Here is a 20691-nt window from a genome sequence, read left to right on the forward strand (position 1 = left end):
CGTCGCGCACCAGCTCTAGTCTGGGTAATAGGGTCGGCCTCGCTACCCGCTCTGCTTCCCTGCTGGAGGACAGAGAAGTAGGACGCGGCTCTAACGTCATCCTCAGGGAAAGGATTTCGGGCGGGTGAAAATCCTTCCAAGGCAGTCGCGCTCACTGTCTACCACCCAGGCTAGGGGAGGGACGATGTCTCCCCGACCTGGGGATTTATGCAGCAAACTGCTCTCTCATGCTTCCCTATTAAACATTGCAGCCACACGCTCTTTCAGCCTCAGCTGAGGCCACTGCAGCGTCCCCTCCCCTCCCGCTCCGCCCGCTAGCTCAGACTCCAGAGCCCCACTGCAGCTTCCCAACCATCCTCCCTTTTCTTCTCCACTTCCTGGTTGCCATGGAGACACACGTCATTTAAGTGCCGTGCGTCGCCTTGGAAACAGAGGAGCATCCGCGGCTCGGCTGGGAGACCCGCCCGTGTCACTTCCAACCACACTCGCGGACGCTGCCCGTTAATGGCCGAGGGGAGTCCCGAGCTCGACCCGCTGCTGGCCTCTGCCTCGACCTGAGCCCCTGTGCGAGCACTTCCGTGACCCAGGCAACCCGCAGGCCCTTGCCGCTCTTGGCGCCCAGAGGGCGGAGCTGACACGGGTGCAATTCAGGAGGCTAGGTAGGGCAGGGCGCTTTCGCCCCGTGGCGAGCCGGAGAGACGCCGGCCCTGGGACTGTAGCGCGATCCTCGTCCCGCAGGCTCTTCCCGGCCTCCCCGATCCCGCCCGCACCCTCCGCCCGAGACTCACCTCACGTCGGCTCCCTGCCCCTCTCGGGAGCCTCCTCTTCCCAGCCCCTCCAGGCACCTCTCCCCCTCCCCGTACCTTCCCTCCACCTCGAGGCCGGGCTGGACCGGACCCGGAGCCGCCACCGCCCGCTTCTGCCATTCAATGGAGGACGGTCTGCTGGAGATCATGACCAAGGACGGCGGCGACATGCCGGCACCTCTGGAGGTGTCCACAGTGCCGGCCGTGGGGGACGTGATCTCCGGGGAGTACAACGGCGGCATGAAGGAGCTGATGGAGCACCTGAAGGCCCAGCTGCAGGCCCTGTTTGAGGACGTGAGGGCCATGCGGGGGGCCCTGGATGAGCAGGCCTCGCACATCCAGGTGCTCTCGGACGACGTGTGCGCCAACCAGCGAGCCATCGTCTCCATGTGCCGGATTATGACCACCGCGCCCCGCCAGGGTGGCCTGGGCGTGGTCGGCGGCAAGGGGAGCTTCCCGGGCGCCCCTCAAGAGCCGGAGACCCCTTCGCTTGGGATCGAGGACAGCGGTTTGCTGGGTCGCGATCCTGAGGAGGAGGAGGACGACGATTCAGAAGAGAAGGAGATGCCCAGCTCCGCCACACCCACTAGTCACTGTGAGCGCCCCGAGAGCCCCTGTGCTGGCCTCCTTGGGGGGGACGGGCCACTTGTGGAGCCCCTCGACCTGCCCGACATTACCCTGCTGCAGCTGGAGGGAGAGGCCTCTCTGTGAGGGGACTCCGAGGGGGCACTACTTTCCCGGGCTGGCTTTGGGTTTCCGAGAGCATGACGCGAGAGGACTGAACCGCGCGGTGCAGCATGCTTCACTCCGACCGCTACTCTTGCGGGTCAGGCGGAAGAGACTCCCTGGAGGAAGCATTTATAGGGTGAAGGACTTTGGGAGCATCAGGAATTCTTTCTGCCTGACCAAGCGAGACGTAGCAAACTGCGGAAAGGTGAGGTTGCGGGAGAGGAAGCGCCCATCTCTGGACTCCCATCCAACCCCCTACCCTGCCCTTTCCCCCTCTCCAGCCAACAGGAGAACCCCTGAATTGTGTAAATAAAATTCTGCTTTTTCTATTCTGAAAAAGGACTTATCTAGGACTCTGGCAAATAATCTCTAACGATTTACCTAGAAATTAAGGAGTTGGGGGTATTCTGTTCTGGCAACAGAAAATTTACCCTTCTGATGAAATCCAAGCTATTCAGCATTCTGCAGAAGCCTTCCCCCTCACAGATCTCTGCGGCTGCTGATTGGTAAAAGAAGCTTGAGGAGGGAACTGCAGCCCTAGGAGTCTGGGTGAATGGGGTTCCAAGGGCCTCTGGGCTGGGAGGAGCTGACAATCAATGTGCATGAAGACATACATAATAGCTCAACCTCTAGGATTTTGCATGCAGAGTGGATCCTGCCTTGTCACTGACTTCATCTGGGATTGCTTTATCCATTCACTGAGGCTTAGAGAACAAAGAGCCCAGTTCACAGGCAGAGACTTGGGGATGCTCAGCAACAGCCCAGATTTAGGGGACATTGAGGGGCTCTTGGGGGCCGCAGCCAAAAACTGTCTCTTTCCTGGCTCTACCTGCTTAACTTCAGTTTCCTTTTCCCGTCAACACCTCCCTGCCCGCTGCCTCTTGGTGCTGCCTCCATAATGTCTTGTGTGCGTTATGTGTGTCGACCTGTGTAGTAGTGTGTGAGCCCTGAGGGGCAGGGCTTGTGGCTCTGGTGTTAGGTTCAGGGGGCTTCAGACCCGTCTGTGAGGCCCAGGCTCTCACGGCGCTTTCCCCTCTCCTCTCCTCTTTCACCCCCACAACCAGGGCATGGAGCATGTGGCTGCCCTGAGGTTCCTAACCGACGTGCTTCCTTCCCACCTCCTCAAGTGGTGACTTTGTGTGCCCTTTCTCCTCCTCCGTGTATCCCTTCTCAGTGCTTTCCTTGGTGTTAACCTTAATAAAGCGGCGTCATCTCCCCTCCTTGCTGACTGGTACTAGGGCGATGTCAGGGTGGGGCTTCTGGACCCACTGCATGGACACACGCTTAGCGGGAACTACAGGGACCATGCCTTTCCTCCTCTCTTCTTGCCTCTGGTTCCAAGGAGTTGACCGTCCCTGCTGTGATTGGGACATGCGTTGCCAACTCTACCTGCGGTCATTTCCGATCTGGACCTTCACCTCAAGCTGGAGACGGTACGTGTTGAGACTCCCAAACTAACAAGGGTTTTTGGTAGCTAGAACTCCAGATGTGCAGGAGACTTCTTTTCAGTGAAGCACCTGGCTCCTGGGAGATGATTTCCAAATCTGAGTCCTGGAACGGTAGGCATGACTTGTTCCATGGGAGGGTTAGGGAAGGGGTATTGTTCAGGAGGGACTGCCCGGAATCTCTGGCAGTAGAGTGACATATCACAAAGGAAACCACAAAAACTGCCTCAGACCTCTCGTGGAGAATGCCCGTAAGGTGTTCCCCCGGGAGCTTAGATTGCCATCAGCTCTAGTCTGCTCCCTTGGGCACTGGAGATTTTCCAAGCTGCTCCGAACAAAATTTGGGAGAAGAATGAGCTGGAGTTCTGTGTGTGTGTGTGCACTTGCACTTGCATATCTGCGTATGTATGTATGTGTGTTATGTATGTGTGTGTGTTCTTGCTGTGTGGTTGTTGCAGAGAGATGGAAAGAGCACTGGCATTGAATCTCAGTTCCAACAGTAAATGAGTGCTTGAGACTTGCTTCCTTGCTTGAGGCTTAGTTTCTGCCTGTGTAAAATGGGGGCAAAAATTGTTGAGGAGAAAAATATCTAAGATTCCTGGGAAGTCTTGTGCAAATGTTAGTTTTTTCTTACAGTTCTCTTGGGATAGGCAGTGGTGGTGGTGACTGGCTCCTCTGGGAAAATACAATTACTCAGGGAAGGTTCTAGAAGCTCTTGTTTAATATAATCCTTCCCTATCTAAAACTCTTATCATTCAAGATAGTCAAGGGGATGATGAGATTCCCAAGCTGACATGGACTCTCTTCATAAATGTCATGTAGTTATGGGTCAAAAAGGACTTAAAGTCAGCTCTGTACACATAGGATGACCAGAGGAAGCCTTGAGTTGTGCAGTGGTTGGGGAATATGTGCCAGGGCCCTAGAGAGGGCAGCTAAAGTATATTAGTGGGGAAGTGTCCCTGAGGGCTGGAAGACAGTTTCCTGTTACAGTTCCAGCATTCTGCACCAATAACAACAATGACAGCTATCATTTATTGAGCACTTACTGTGTGCCAGACACTGTGCCCAATTTTATCTCCCAACAACCCTATGAAGCAGGCACTATTATTATTTTCACTTAACAGTTCCAAAAACAGACTCCCAAGGCTTGGTCAAGGTCATACAGCTAGTACTTGGCAGAACCAGGACTTAATCCAGATCTTCTGACTTAAAGAACCCTAGATGGGAACCACTCCGTTAATTGCTCTATTATTTCATCTTCAGAGAAGGAAATCCCTTACTTCCCCAATCAAGAGTCTAAGAGTCCTGAACAGGAAGAAATGCTGGTTTTACTCACTTTTCATCTTCTCAGTGGGAACAAGTAATCGCAGATCAGGTTTTGGTTAGTGAGCCTTCTCAGAGTCTAGTGGGTGATAATTCAATAATGGCACAGAGAGGATGGTCTTCTGGACTTGCTTCTTGAGAGGAAGAAGCTGATGTCCCCAGATATTCCCTGACACAGATCCATTCGTTTGCCTCTTTCCTGTTCCCTGTAGCTCAGATTCCGCAGAGTGACATGAATCTCAAGGCAGCTTAGCTCTTTAGCACCTGTAGAAATGTCTGGTTTAGGCTTTTAACCCTTGATGCCAATTCAGTTCCTCTTCCTATGCCTACCACCCTAAATGGGCATCAGTCCTTTAGCAGGGCTCCTAGAAGTTCTCCAGCTCTTCCAAGTCCAGATAGATAAAAATCTCCCCAGATAAAGCAATTTTTCAGCTTTCTTTAGTGACCTGCATCAGCATTTCAGAGGGATACAGCACAGGTTTCTCTCCCACCTCCTCCTTTCTCCAGATTCCCCACTCTCCTCTGGCATTTCTCCTTTGTAATGCTTCTGATGAGTGAGTTTCAGGTGAGATTTCTAACCTGGGACTCATGGATGGGGTCACTATGAATTTCAGGGGGCCATAGCCCCTTGAAATTGAAGGCAAAATCGTGTATGTATATTCTCTAGAGAGACGATCTATTGTTTTAACTTAATTCTAAAAGGTAAGAATTAAGTAAAAAGGTAAGAATCACTGAACTAAAAGATGAGACTTTTAAATTCAAAAAATAACAAAGAAGAAATGACCCTGCCTGAACTGATACACCCTTGCCTCCTGGGGCCTCCAGAGTATTTCCTACACTGAAGTGAAATCTTTGCATAAACCTGATTACTTACCACTTATTCAACAAATTCAAATTATACTGATACCCATTAGAATGCACTAAGGATCTTGTCTACCATTATTTCCAAGTCTTCCAGTACTTGGGAGTTTGTCAGAGCACTGCTGATGTGTGGCAGTGAGGTGATGGTTCCCACCCCCTCCCCCCATAGCTTTATGCTGCACTTTATGTCTGAACCCAGCGCAATGCTGCATGTAAGTCATCACAACTCTTTCTGTTTCTGGCACTCCTATCTCTCACTGGGAAATCGCTCAGGGTTAGCTCTAAATCTCAAAATGAAAACATACAACTTCATAGAAATAAGCTACAGCTTTAGCGTGGTACAACTAAAATCTGTTCTAGAGAAATAGTTATTTCTCTAAGAGATGCAAACTGGCCCACAACATAAATATGCAGTTTTTTGTGGCTTCAGTATCACCAGAGTATGGTCTTTGCTTGATATGTATAATGAAATGGCTCACCTAGAAGTATTCCCAGAACTAAGGGACAGTTCTTCCCCAGATATATTTGAGTCTAATACTCCTTGCAAGACAGAAAACTGCTTGCATCTTTGAAAAGGCAGGTTTTCCTAAGCAACTTTCTCCATTTATATGCCTAGGAATAGAAATTCAGCCAAGATTCTCAGCTACAATAAGAAATGATATATAGAAGTACAAAAGGAATATTTTTAAAAGTTGAGGGATAGTTGATGTACAATACAAAAAGAATATTCTTGAATCTTTAGCTACCATTCCCTCCACCCCCCTCCCCAACCCCACACCTCTAGATTGTCCCCAGAAGGGGAATTCCCTCAAAGAAACACAGCCTTTCTGCTTGGAAGCACTGTGCATATAGAAGGACGTCTGCTCTGTAAGTAATGCTGTAATGGTGCCACCTGGTGAGTAATAGGGACATTGCAAAGGGACCCTCAAGGTAAATTTGTGGTTTTCGATTCAGCAAGCACCACCAAATGCTTACTAAAGGCCTGGCTCTGCCAAATAATGGGTGGCGAGGACAGAAGGGGAACCGAATAAATAGACTGTATTTGAAGGATATAAAAACTAACTGCAATGAACTCCTAAATGGTCTCCCCTGGCCTCTCACTTACCTATAATCCTGAAGATTGATCTTCCTAAACCACAGCTCTGAACATTCATTCTCCTCAGAAATCTGCATCATGTCCCATTACTTCTCAAATTAAGCATAAAATACAGTGGCAGTAGCCAAGCTCCCCCCAGTAAGGCCCTGGCATACTTTTAAATCCATACATTTCATTTCCCAGGTAAATTTTTTAGCCATCATTCCATCAGTTGGAAGCCTATATCATCCAGTCAGCTAGAAACGATTCCCAAGTGTATATCAGCTCTTTTAATCTCTGGATGAGTGGACTGGCTGTGTCCCCCTGGCCCTTGCTACAATTTCTCTTAGCCATTCTTCCCAAATGCAGTCAGGTCCAAATTTCTCCTTCAGAAAAGGAACTTCTGCAGCCTTGGTCACCTGCACCAGCCTCTCATGGGGTGTCCTGCAAGGCTGCTTTTCCCTCCTGTCTCTTATGCTATCTGTAAATAGGAAATCCCCAGAAACAGTATGCAAAAAACCTTTTGATTATGAAATTTGTGCTTTTGTTTCTAGGAATTGGGTTCATAGTTTTCATAAAATTCTTAAAGCCAGAAAAGGTTAACAAACCCTTGAATCAAAATATGCTATTCATCATTCTCTAGAAATGCCCATTTTCCTGCAGCTGATTTCTTGCTCTCTATTATTCTTACTCTGTTCCATCTCTGCCAGTTGGAATCTTATCAGTTTTTCGAGGCCCTTCTCAAAGGCTACTTCCTCCATGGAACCTTTCCTAATGTGATCTCTTCCTCCCTTAAATATCTAAATCTTCTTGTTTGTAACTCTTTGGGGGACAATTAGTATATTTTCCCTCACTTCTACTATTCTTTATGCTTGTTATTCCCCCTTCCAGATTATTAATATCTTGAGCTGGAACTGCGTTCTCATTTTTATAGTCTCTGAAATATTTATCTTATTTTATTGACTTTAAGGCACTATCAATTGTGTGGCACGTCATTATTTTAGGTACCATTAAGAAAGAAAAAATACTGCCAATTCAACTATCACCATGCTTTCTTATCACGTATTTTAAAAGTTCATTCTTATTTAAAGAGCTTATTTAGACTTATTTAGAGAATGAACTTTTTTATATCACTACAATGCACACAAACATAACTGAAAGTCATTATAGTATTATTATAATTTCTTCATACTGAGTCTGACACTTCTGAATCACTTTTTGACTCAGAGTTGTTGATGCCTGTATTTTTCATGCATTTATATTCTCTGGGCCATTTTGAGTGTTAGTGAAGCAGCATTTCTTGAAAGAGAGGGTGACTATTATCTCTGGGAATTTCTTACAGACCACACCACCTATGCTGAAAGTTTTAAAACGGGGACTTTTTTTGATCTTGCCAGTGAGAGGTCAAGAAAGATGTTCAGACAACGACCAGGACTAATATTTCTTCAGAATATTGAAGAAAGCAAATTCAAGCAAATTCTTTTTCATATCAAACAGTTTATCTCACATTTAGACCCCTGGGTCAGGGAAATTTACCTTATTTCTACCTCAAGTACTTTAAAAAAAAATGTATGGTCTCCTTTTAAGAGGGTTAACAGTGAATAAACATTATGTCATTGCTTATAAATAAAGTAATAGATGGAATGACATGTGCAAGCTTGCATAGTCAATGACAGCATTAGGACTAGAATCCTGTTCGTCTGAAATAAAAATCAGGGATTTTTTGGTTTGTTTTGTTTTTTTCTCATTAAATGGTTCTGCATCTTACTCTGTTATAAGTAATTACAATATACTAAGGGAAGCTTATGGTGGCTTGGATTCTGCTTTGGGAATAAAAAGGGACATTGAAAATTCCTTTTAGAGTAGGTGAATAATTCTTATAAGGATGATGGAAAAAGACATCCAAGAAGAGAACCATGACTGACTCAATCTACCAGGAAGCATTTACCAACTGCTTACCATGTCTCATGGAAGGTGGTAGGCTCTGGGGAAGACTCCAAGAAGTCAGGGTCCCTGTCCTTATGTTGCTCTCAGTCTAATGATGAGGGGATGATATGTTCTTGAACTGGAACACAGCGCTTCTCAAAAGGTTGAAGGGAGGGCTTCACTGGTGGCGCAGTGGTTGAGAGTCCGCCTGCCGATGCGGGGGACGCGGGTTCGTGCCCCGATCCGGGAGGATCACGCATGCCGCGGAGCGGCTGGGCCCGTGGGCCATGGTCGCTGAGCCTGCGCGTCTGGAGCCTGTGCTCCGCAACGGGAGAGGCCGCAGCAGTGAGAGGCCTGCGTACAGCAAAAATAAATAAATAAATAAATAAAAAAGATTGAAGGGAATGTTTTCTGTGAGCAATGTTAACTGAATTAAGAGAACTTCAATTTGAAAATGGGAATGGTGTGTGTGTGTGTGTGTGTGTGTGTCTGTGTGTGTGTGGTGTGTTGGGAGTCAGTGGGAGGGTGGGATGACAAGACAAAATGGAGAGGACAACAGTTAAAAAGAATGCTCACAAAATTTTATACCACAGAGGATATCAGATATGACATCAGAAGAAAAGCAGTAGCCGAAGCTGCATCCCATAATTCTCTGGAAAAAGTAAGTAGAAAAGGGTTGGGGGAAAAAAAACGTAGTTATGGCCTCTACACCAGTGCACAAAGTACAGGTAATATAAAATAGAACTTGAGTTTTTACACAGTGAGGAAAATAAAATGTCACATATATAAAGAAACTTGGTAGGATGGGACTCATGCCTGGACCACGGCAGTGAAAAAAGGTGGAGTACGTTGTTCCAAAGAAACAGAACTGGGTTCTGATGTGCAATTGGAAAGGAATTGCCAGTCATGTGACACACACCACCTGTTTGTGGGGAATTTGCTTCTGGGATAGAAGCAGCTTCTTTGCTCTGATCTACAGAAAGCCTGCCCTGGCCCTCAGTATTTGTAAAAGTCAGAAAGGAAAGGAGGAAGAAAAAGGGCAGGGAGGGAAAGAAGGAAACAAGAAAAGAGACACAAGGAAGTAAGGAGGAGGAATAAAAACAGAAGAAAATGATAGAAGGAAAGTCAGAGTAGTACTTTACATCACGAAGATAGAGTCTTTTATGGGATTTTATAACCTTGAGAGTGGAAACAAGAAAGGAATTATTTAGGTGAGGATAAAGGAGAGGAAAATAATATATCATTGTAAAAATGTGCTAGAGTCTGCCAAAACAGATCAACTCTATTACAGATCCCAGGACGAGTCATGAAATGGCACAAAGCCAAGTTCCAGAAGTGAGGAGAATGTTGATTTAGTGTAGTCTCATCCTTCATAAGGAAGAGGTTGGCAGAGAATAGATTGCAACTCTGGATCTAATTTTGACCAACGAAGATGAAATTGACTAGTGGAATGGGAGTGAAGAAAATCTTGAAAGACAGTAACTATGGTGATTTGGTTCTCCCTGACAGCCAAGGAGATAAAGTGAGATGTGTGTCCAGGATTATGGGAAAATTGACTTCAAATAGATAAAAGATATGATTTTCATAGCCTGAGATTCTATGGAGGAAAAGGCTCAAGGAAGATGTGATTCTGTTAAGGATGAAACTCAGTCAGTGCAAATCCTTTGGAGTCCAATGAAGAGGAGTAGATGCAATGACTACAGGGACCTCTCCAGTGAACTCAGATTTAGAGACGCCAGGCTGAGAGTAGGTATAACTAAGAGAGTAGTCCACATATTTCAACACTTTCAAAAGCATAAACCATATGGCAAAAACTGAGGAATTCGATTACAAAACAATTAAAGATTTATGTTCTATCAACAGCACCAGGGACAAAGTTAATAGGCAGATGGCAGAATGAAGAAAATATTTGTCTAAAACTGACAAGGATGTAATATAATCCTAAAATATACATGGAACTCCTGCAAATGAGCAGGAAAAGGACAGCAACCCAATAGAAAAAAAGGGTACAAATAATATCAATAGGCAATGTACAGAATAGAAAAAACTAATATGGATATGGAAATTTGATCAAAACCATTATTAATCAAATGCAAATTAAACCAACGATGAGATCAGTTTATAACTATAAAAACAGCAAAAATCAGAAATCTAGACAATTACTAATGTTGTCAGGAATGTGGAAATGTAGAAACTTGCGCTGCTGCAAGACTAGTTTCACCACTTCTGGAAAGCAATCTGGCAAAACTTGGTTACATTAAATAGACTCATACCCTATAGCCCAGCAATTCCTCCCCTAAGAAATATAAAACAAATTCTTTACAAGTCCAGCAGGGGACTAATAGGAGGATGTTCTTTGCAGGGTTACTTGTAGTGGTATGGAGTTGGGGGCAATGTGGGTGTTCATCAATGGAGGAGTGGATAGATGCAACATCGTGAGTGAAGAGTGCACACAGTGGAATAGCAGGTAACAAAGTGAAGCAACAAATTAAATATTAGCATCTGGCAATGTGGATGGAAATGAAAAACAGTGCTCAGTGAAAAAAGTAAGACACGGAATGAGACATGTAACAGTAGCTTTGGAGTACATTTAAAAATAAATGCCTACAAAATGATAACTATTTTCTGAAGACACATTTAAACAGATATATACACACTAGAAAACTGCCTATTTTGGGGGGTGGAGGGAGTGAAGATACAGGGTATAAAGATAGAATAAAGCAATAAATAAAGACATAAAACAAGAGAGCCTTTCCTTGCAGGGACCAATGATGGTGTCTCGTGAACTGAGGATTATGATTAATTCCATCCATTGAGGAACAAAAACTTCAAAACAAAACATAGCAAAACACAAACACAAATATATCAGCGCTTGGACCATGAACAGAATGGCAACTGGAAGAGGAAAAGCAGGAATGAAGAAAATCTTGCAAAAATACTGACAGCGAAATGGGCTTGTCACTCCAAATAAGAAGTACAAAGAACAGGGAAGTCTGATGCTCAGAGCACATGGGTGCCATTTACAGATGGAAGGGAGAAAGTAACATTTTTGGAGGCACTGATGTAGATGTTTGAAATACTTTATCTCATTTAGTCCTTATAATCACATTGCGGTAGATACTGCCTCAGCTAAGACTTTTTTGGTTGCAAGAAACAGAAACCCATCTGTATTAGTTTTGAGGGGGAACAAAGAAGGAGCTTATTATAAGGATGCAAGGTTATCTCATAAAACCCAAGAGCAAGAATGCAGGTGGGCCTCCAAGGCTGACTAAAACCAGGGCAGTCATTATCTTGGGCTCTTTCTTAGAGACATGGTGTTTTATCTCTGCTTCCCTCTCCTCTGACTTCAACCTATTCTCCCTGCTAACTTTGTTTCTTCAGGTACATGGCAGAAGACAATTGCTCCATAGGTTGGGTGTCTGCCTGTTCCAGCCCTGAACTGATTATACCCACTGCATACCAATTCCAAACTCCTGTGAAAGAGGACTTAATCCATAAAGCTTTGCTGCACTGATTGTGCTGATGGTGGAGGGTGGTGTCCCATGGCACTTACTAACTTGATTGCCAGGTTCACCCTTATGGGAGGAGAAAAGGGTTCTTAGGGAAGGGGCTGTGTGCATACCAGATACTCTCTAAAATCTCTACTGCGACTGATAGGATTGTGCAGTATCTGCCAAATGAATGAACGATTGAATGACAGGAGACTCAGGTTTCTCCAACTTCAAAGTGCATGCTCTTTCTAATACATCATGTAGCCTGCAAATGTTTGCATGTGAGATAACTGTTTCCATTACCTCAGTAAAAGAGAATAGTCTTGTATAAGGGCATACCCAGGAAACAGATGGCACATTCAAATCACAATAATTTGAGGAAGTTTAATAAAGATTTATTTGCAAAGGTGTGGGCATGGTGTAGGGAAATCACAAGGGCAGTGGGCAGTTCCCAGAATCTAGTATTAGAGAGGCTGAGCCTGAAGAGGTAACGGGAGATGGTGGTTCAAACTTAGAAACAGAGAGCTATGTAGAGGGGGTCACATGGCAGGAGTGAGATCTTAGCAAGGGGACTCAAGTGAGTCCACAACCCTCAAAGGGAAACAGAGGATTAAATACCCAACCTCACACTCCTACTTCCCTCTGATATTCTGCCTATGCTACTCACTGGCTGAACCCAATAGAAAGCCAGGGAAGTAAGGGAATCTATTGATGTGATCCATACAGGTTAGCCTCAAAGCCCAGAGCTGGGTGAAGAAGATAAGGAATTAAACAGAAGAAAGAAACAGCTATCTAGATCGTTAGACTGGAAAATAAAAATAAACACGTGTAGTCAGATTTGAAACCCAAAAATGAGATTTGTAAGGGTGTTCCTAGAGGCTCTAGATATGTTTAATTTTCATGTCCTGGGTAAGCCATATATATTAAACTGATTACTTCAGCTGAAGTCACTAATTATGGTGCCTCAGGGGCTTCCTTGGAGGTCCAGGACTCTGGACACTCCCTCTCCACTCCTATCAGAACAGCTCTGCTTTTATTTGGTTAATACAACAGGATTCTGCTTAAGATTTCATTGAGGAAACAGCGCTATAGCACCACCTATAGTCAGGCAATATGCTAAGGACTCGAACCACAAACTAGTGGGGAAGACAGAAAAGTAAGTAACGGTACAGTGTTAGGAAAACGCACAGGTGATGAAGGGTTAAAGAAAGTCCAGTGAACCCAGAAGGGGCGAGGGATCAAGGAAGGCTTCCCGGAGTCGGTAACTGGAAAGGGAGGCAAGGAAGCTCAGAGGACACTGCCGTTGTCTAAAGAGGGAAGAGGAGCCCAACATTATGCAATTCGCTGAAAGGGGGGCTATCACCTGGAAAGAACTAGGATACAGATCCGCGTACAAGGCTCGGAGCTAGGGTGACTGCACGTGACGGGCAAAGATCTTCGCTCAGTCCAGCCTCCAGCCCTGCTCCGCCCCCATCCCATCCCACCCCACCGACAGCCAAAGGGGCGCGGCATTTCAACAACTGCACTCGGCAGGGGGAACATCCCAAGCCCGAGGTCCGCATCACCAGCTGGGGCGGATGTCTGCAGAGTCTCCCAGAATAGCTGGTGTCTCCCAGACTGGTCTGGTTAGGGCTCTCTTGCCCGGGAGGGCTAGCCAAGGACAAGGCGCTCATTGGTTGCCATAGAGGCGATCCGAGAGGCTGGGGAAGGCTGATTGGCCGCAGGTTCTTAGCGCGGACCACGCCCGCCTCCTCTGCCAGCTGCAATCAGGTCAGGGCCCCGAGGCCTCTTGGGTAGTTTATTGGTGCGGTGCCAAACCGGGCTGGTTAACATGGCGCCGGATTTAGATGGGAGGAAAGCAGGGCCGGGCCACAGCTGAGGTCGGGCTGAGTCGGGACTCTCAGTAGAATTCCTGGGTTTTCTTCCCACATTTTCGGCCCTTCGGCCGGGCTGCGGTAACCCTAGAGCCTGGTCGCGCGGTCTGGTGACCAGTGACTTTGCATCGGGAGATGACGCGCATTTCAGGATGGCTTCTAGTTAATGCATTTACAGGAGTTTTCGCTGTCCCTGTGGGCTCTTGTGCCCCCAGGGACCAAGGCAGAGGCTGCAAGGGATACAGGGCCAGGGCGGTGTATCTCTAGCGCTACAGCCCCACCATGCGTCGGTTCCCGTCTGGCGCTCGTGGCTCCTGCGAGCCGGACCTTGAACCAGAAAGTGCGTGGCCTTGAGAAGACAGTTCTAGGTCACTCAGCCTGGTTTTCCAGCATTCATGGCCATACTTGCCCTTCTCCATCCACGTTGAACGCAACATTTTTATGACGAATCACGCAGTTCCTCTTGCCTGGAGTTACTAGTCCCTGCCAACGCCGCACCCCGCCCCATTTTCTACCTTTTAATTCACTATTCTTTAAGGCTTAGATCTAGTATCACCTCAGTATAAAGCCTGCCCATTCTTCAGGATAGTTATTCTATTACCTCTTAAGGAGTGCAGGCTCAGGAAGTGGTGCCCAGTTAGTATTGCGGCTATGCCATTTGAAATGCGCTGTGATTTTGAGCAAATTACTTAACCTCCTTGAGCCTCAGTTTTGCTTCTCAAAATGGAGGTAGTATTACTTCAAGGGTTTTGTGAGGTTTAGATGTAACGTTGTTAGAACCTAAGTGCTTAATAGTTGTGAATGCTGTTATTATCTGTCATCCCAGTGTACTTTGTATAGGCTTGTTATTAAGTTTGCCCATTGTATAACCATTATTTGTTCTTATCCGCCCTGTTAGAGCTTAAAAGCTGGACCTGTGTTTTGTTTATAGCATCAGCGTAAATAGTGCTGGGAAAATGTTATATTATTTCTCAGAAAACTTCGTAAAAAGCACCCTTTCCTCTCTTTTCGCTTTTTTCCTTTTTTCTTTCCTTCACTTTTTCTTTTTACTCTTAAAGACTCCTTGAGACAGGAATTTTTAAACTTGGAGAGGGAGCTGAGATCCTGAGGCAAGAATAAGCACTTCTTTGTTCTCCATGGTGACCAGGAAAGCCTTAACATTTCCCTTTCCCTTGACTACACTTAGGGCAAGTTTCTTCTTGACTGTTGTCTCCTGATCTCTTTTTTCTCAGCGCATTTACTTTAGAAACTTGCAATTACAAATTCTTTCTCTGCCCCTTTGAAATGTACAGAAATCTCCCTAAAAGCCCCTTGCCAGTTTTAAGACCCAGGGAATGTTTTCTCAAGAGCCATCCCTTTGAAGTGTAATCCTCAAGGAAGATAGCACCCCTGTTTCCTAGTCTCTGTGGGAGGGTAGGAGCCCAACTTTACTGGGTGTCTTGCTCCAAATTGTAAAATACAGCATATAAACTTACTTTTCCTTTGGGTAAGAGCAATTACCACCCACAGGTGGCCTAAGATCTCCCTACTGCAGCTCTTAAAAACTCTCCAGCCACTTGTTTCAGCAGAGTTGAATTCAGTCTCCTACCTCTTGCAGTAGCCTTAAATAAAATCTTTCTTGCCTGCTTAACTTTGCCTTGGTGTAGTCTTTCTTTGATAATGTAAATGTTTAGGTTCTGTGCTTATTGTTTCTTCTTGATTACAGTGTTGTCTCATTTCTTACTTCTTGCTGTCTGAGAAGTGCTTATCACATGTCCTCTATTATCTAGAGATTCACCAATTTGGACTGAAAAGAGTAGAGCTTTGTGGAGTGAAGCTACTGCTTCAATTCACTGCAGGGTAGTTAGTATGTGATGTGCAGGATGTGGAAAGGGCAGTACATCTATTCGAGGGCATCCCAAGTGAGGTGTGTTCATCTTATGGAATTAGCACCAGAAAACAAAGCACAGGCCTATGCCCTTTCCTTTCCTATCTATTATGAAAGGAGCATGAGAAAGATGTAATTTTCAAAAAAAGAGAACAGCTGAGAATATAATGCCCTCTCAAGGGACACTGGCTTTTGTTAAGAAGAGAAGCTAAGCCAGAGAGGAAGGGTTGCAAATAGAAAGCATTCTGCAGTGGTGGAGGTAGTGTGGAGAGGTGTTCCTTAAAGTACGGGGAATTAAGTGGACCCATTTACGACGAGGAGGTAAAGTGGAATAGGACTGAATTGGAATGAATGAAAGATGGTTGAGAAAAACAGGCAGTAGGGAGAGGGGAGTTAACTAGGAGTATGGGTAACAGGGAAGGAAACTGGTAGCCTAAGAAGCTTGGTAGAAGCACTTATTACTTGGATCTGAAGGGAAATATCAAACAGTCATGTATTTAAGGAAACTAGAGGACTTAGGAAGAAGGGGTTTGACACCTGGCCTCTCCCCCTTACCCTTCCCCAACACACACAAGCATAAACACACATTGAATGCAGTGTTGATTATTTAATGCCACCACAAATTCTCCCTCATGGCCTAGTGGAGGTAAACAAGATGAAGCTCAGGGCGCTGATCCTTAGTTTTTCTTTTTCTTCTTTTCTCTAACTGACTTTTCTTAATGTCAACACTGCTCCCTAATTCCCTTTTTCTTACTTCTTCCTCTACTGTTTCTCATATAGGAGCAGGGTGGATGAGGGCAGATTTAGGAAGTGAGAGTGCAGTGTGAGAAAGAAAAACAGATTAAAATGATAAGTTGAAAGAGAAAAAAGTTTACCTAAATGTATATGCAGAACTCAGGCTAGGAAGAGCATGTATAGAAAGAAAATGAAATGGACTTAAGTGTGCTTATAGATCCTGTTGTGATAACTTAGAAGAAAATCACTCAGGAAAGTCTCAAATTCTCCTGAGGAGGGTCCAAGAGAAAACAGTGCTTAAAGTTACATCAGACAGATGAGCATTAGACATCAATAGGATCTTCCAGGTCTGATGCTATTGCAAAGGAAGCTATGAATGCTCTTTCCTGGAGCCTTTCAGCACTGGAGAGTTACCCAATAGTCAGGGTTGGAGGAGGGATCTTCCCCTCCAGGAGTCTTCCCAGTAGACAGACTCTGCCTGGGAAAATCTGCTCCTCCCAAAGGCCCTCACCATGGCCCCTTTTATTTCTTTATTTCAAAAACTGTAGATGATGGGGTTGCACATGGGGGTGATAATGGTGTAGAGGAGAGAGAAAGGCTTGTCTTTGTCAGGACCATGTGTGCTGTGTGGTTCATGTAAGAGAACATGGCTGAGGTGTAGAAAAAGATGACCACAGTCAGATGGGAGGCACAAGTAGAGAAGGTCTTCCCCAGACCAGAGGAGGGGGCTCTGCCCAGAATGGAGGCCAGGATGCGGGCATAAGAGATGACAGTGAGCACCATGGGGCTGAGCAGCACCACAATGGCATCGGCCAAGATGACTCTCAGACTAAACTGGGGGTCTCCATAGAGAGAGCAATCACTATGGGGGCCTCACAGAAGAAGTTTTCTATGTGGTTGTCTCTGCAGAAGGGATTCTGGAATAACATATACTCAAGAAAGATGCCATTGATCAGCCCAAAGAACCAGGCAGTACTCACCAGCGTCACATGGACCTGCTGGCTCATGATCTGGGCACAGCTAAGTGGGTGGCAGATAGCAACATAATGGTCATAGACCATGAAAGCCAAGAGGATGCACTCAGCCACACCCACACCAAAAACCAGATACATGTGGGTCAAGCACGAGGCAAAGGAGACAACACAGTTCTTGACCACCAGGTGGATCCGCATCAGCATTCCACCAGGTGGAATGGTGGTAGGAACGGAGTAGATATTCAGGAAGGATAGGTGGCCAAAGAGCTGCGTGGGGCTGTTGAGCCTGGGATCTGTCCAGGTGATGAAGATGATGAGGCCATTCATGGGCATGGCAGAGGGCTAGGAAGAGGACAAAGAGCAATGCCCGTGTGGAAGGGGAGCTCTGCTCGAAGCCCATGAGGATAAACTCGATCACTGTGCTCCTATTCCCTATATCCACAATCTGAGGCCTGCTTGAAGAGGGAGGACAGCAAAACACAGGCAGGATACCTGTGTACAGGTTTTATCCACTTGTATAAAAATAGATTAAGGGCAAAAGGGTGAAAGAGATGGGAATTTCAGTAAACTCCATGTGAGTCGGCAGTGTCATGGGCACTGAAAATACCAGTTCTACTGTAGGCAGGAATAATGGAAGCATATTATGAACCAAGAGAGATTCTGTTGTACTTCGTATGAATCAAGAGAGATTCTGTTGTACTTCATATGATTCTGTTGTACTTCGTATGAATCAAGTTGGACCTGAAATACTGTATCCAGTTCTGTGATATCTACTTCAAATGATTATATACCAATGGGATTATGTTCAGAGACAAAAAAGATTGCGAATGATCTAGGAACCACGTGACAAAGAACAGTATGGAGGTTCCTTAAAAACTACAAACACAAACAGACACTCACCAAGACATATCATAATTAAAATGGCAAAAGTTAAAGAGAGAATACAAAAGGCAGCAAGAGAAAGACAAAGGGTCATATTACAAGGGAACCCTGAGGCTATCAGTTGACTTTTCTGTAGAAACTTTGCAGGCTAGAAGGGAGGGGCATTATATATTTAAAGTGCTGAAAGAGAAAAACCTGCAACTCAAGACACTCTACCCAGCAAGGTTATCATTAAGAATTGAAGGATATATAAAGAATTTCTCAGAGAACCAAAAACTAAGAGTTCATCAATACTAAACCAACCTTACAAGAAATGTTAAAGGGTCTTCTCTAAATGGCAAAGTAAAGGCTGCAACAAGAAGTAAGAATCTATAGGAAAGGAAAACCCCCACTAGTAAAGGCAAATATATAGTAAAGGCTGTGGATCAACCACTTAAATAAGCTGGTATGAAGATTAAAAGACAAAAAATATAAAATCAACTATAACTGCAATAAACAGTTAAGGGATAAACACGAAGATGTAAGATATGACATAATAAAACACAAAACGTGGGGGGGGGAGAAAGAATGAAGATCTTTTGGAATGTGCTTGAACTTAAATGATTACCAGTTTAAAACTGGTAATAGTAGACATAGTTATAGGTCAATATATATGAACCCCATTGTAATCACAAATCAAAAATATACAACAGATATACAAAAACTAGACAGAAAGGAACACAAACATACCATTGAAACAAATCATCAAACCACAAGGGAAGAAACTGAAAGGAGAAGAACAGAACAGAGAACTACAAAAACACCTGGAAAACAAGTGCAAAATGGCAATAAGTACACAACTATCAATAATTACTTTAAGTGTCAATTGGACTAAATCCTCCAATCAAAAGACATAGGATGGCTGATTGGATAAGCAAAAAAGGTCTTTCTACCTGCTTCTTAAAAGAGACTCACTTCAGAGCTAAACACACAGACTGAAAGTGAGGGGATGGAAAAGATATTTCATGTGAATGGAAATGACAAGAAAGCTGGGGTAGGAGTACTCAATCATATCAGACAAAATAGACTTTAAAACAAAGTGCTGTTTGGGAATGACAGGTACACTTACTATGTTTAAAACAGATAACCAACAAGGACCCACTGTATAGCACAGGGAACTCTGCTAAATATTCTGTAATAATCTAAATGGGAAAAGAATTTGAAAAAAAAAGATACATGTATAACTGAATCACTTTGCTGTACACCTGAAACTAACAGAACATTGTTAATCAACTATGCTCCAATATAAAAGTTAAAAAAAACAAAGTGTATAATAAAAGACAAATAAAGGCATTATATAATGATAAAGGGATTAATAGAAGAAGAGGATATAACATTTGTTAACATATATGCACCTAATATAGGGGCACCTAAATATATAAAGTAAATATTAACAGATGTATAGGGAGAGACTAACAATAATACAATAATAGTAGAGGACTTTAACACCCCACTTACATCAATGGACAGACCAACCCAACAGAATATCAATAAGGAATCATTGGCCTTAAATGACACATTACACTAGTTGGACTTAATAGATATCTTCAGGACATTCCATCGAAAAATAGCAGAATACACACCACAAAACAAGTATCAACAAATTTAAAAGGACAGAAATTACATCAAGTATTTTTTCCAACCACAATGATATGAAACTAGGAATCAATTACAGGAAGAAAAATGAGAAAAGAGCAAACACATGGAGACTAAATAACATGCTACTAAATAATCAATGGGTCAAAAAAGAAATCAAAGAGAAAATGAGAAAATGCCTCAAGACAAATAAAAATAAAAACACAGATTTCCAAAATCTATAGGACATGGCAAAAGCAGTTCTAAGAGAAAAGTTTATAGTGACTATACAGGTCTAACTCAAGAAAGAAAAAAAATCTCAAATAAAAATCTAAAGGTAGGGGCTTCCCTGGTGGCGCAGTGGTTGAGAGTCCGCCTGCCAATGCAGGGGATACGGGTTCGTCCCCTGGTCTGGGAAGATCCCACATGCCACAGAGCGGCTGGGCCCATGAGCCATGGCCGCTAAGCCTGCGTGTCCAGAGCCTGTGCTCCGCAACGGGAGAGGCCACAACAGTGAGAGGCCCATGTACCAAAAAAAAAAAAAATCTAAACGTACGTTTAAAAAAATTAGAAAAAGAAGAACAAGCAAACACCAAAATAGGTAGAAAGAGGAAGTAATAAAGGTTGAGTGGGAATAAGTGAAAAAGAGGCTTAAAAAAAATCAATAAAACTAAGAGCTGATTTTTTTAAAAGGTAAACAAAATTAGAAAAAAACGGCCTGTGGGGTCTCCAGGAGCCACACCTCTCAGGGCAGGTCACAGGCAGAGCTGGAGGCCTCCTTGGCCCTGACAGGCTGCAGCACCCGATGTCAAATGATCCAAAAGTCTCTGGAGTCCTCTGTGTGACCTTCGAGGACTCATCAACCTGAAAACAGAGCAGGATGCAGGTGTTTCGACCGTGGAGGCCATAGTGCCGTGTGGCTGACAGGGTCTTGGTGCTCCTGCCAGGTGTCAGGGCTGTGCCTCTGAGGTGGGAGAGCCGAGTTCAGGACATTGATCCACCAGGGACCTCCCAGCTCAACGTAATATCAAGTGGCAAAAGTTCTTCCAGAGATCTCCATCTCAATGCTAAGACACAGCTCCACTCAAC

General features: G+C 44.6%; 2 protein-coding genes across 2 annotated transcripts in view; one reads left to right on the top strand and one right to left on the bottom strand.

The window, feature by feature from the left end:
* Window positions 1-427: 427 nt before the first annotated feature.
* Window positions 428-1874, top strand: CCDC184 (coiled-coil domain containing 184). The gene has a single exon (XM_067696348.1). The coding sequence runs from the start codon at window positions 930-932 to the stop codon at window positions 1515-1517; it is 588 nt and encodes a 195-aa protein (XP_067552449.1). The 5' UTR covers window positions 428-929; the 3' UTR covers window positions 1518-1874.
* Window positions 1875-16553: 14679 nt separating this feature from the next.
* OR10AD1 (olfactory receptor family 10 subfamily AD member 1) overlaps window positions 16554-20691 on the bottom strand; it is a 33592-nt gene continuing 29454 nt past the window's right edge. The window contains 5 exon segments of the mRNA XM_067698689.1: window positions 16554-16765; window positions 16768-16980; window positions 16983-17443; window positions 17445-17558; window positions 20345-20466. Coding sequence (XP_067554790.1) covers window positions 16554-16765; window positions 16768-16980; window positions 16983-17443; window positions 17445-17558; window positions 20345-20466 — 1122 coding nt within the window.

The sequence above is a fragment of the Pseudorca crassidens genome, chromosome 11 (assembly GCF_039906515.1).
Source record: "Pseudorca crassidens isolate mPseCra1 chromosome 11, mPseCra1.hap1, whole genome shotgun sequence".
NCBI classification, from domain to species: domain Eukaryota; kingdom Metazoa; phylum Chordata; class Mammalia; order Artiodactyla; family Delphinidae; genus Pseudorca; species Pseudorca crassidens.

Excerpts from the sequence above, each read along its gene's own strand:
- CCDC184 (XM_067696348.1), top strand. The coding sequence starts at position 930 with ATGGAGGACGGTCTGCTGGAGATCATGACCAAGGACGGCGGCGACATG.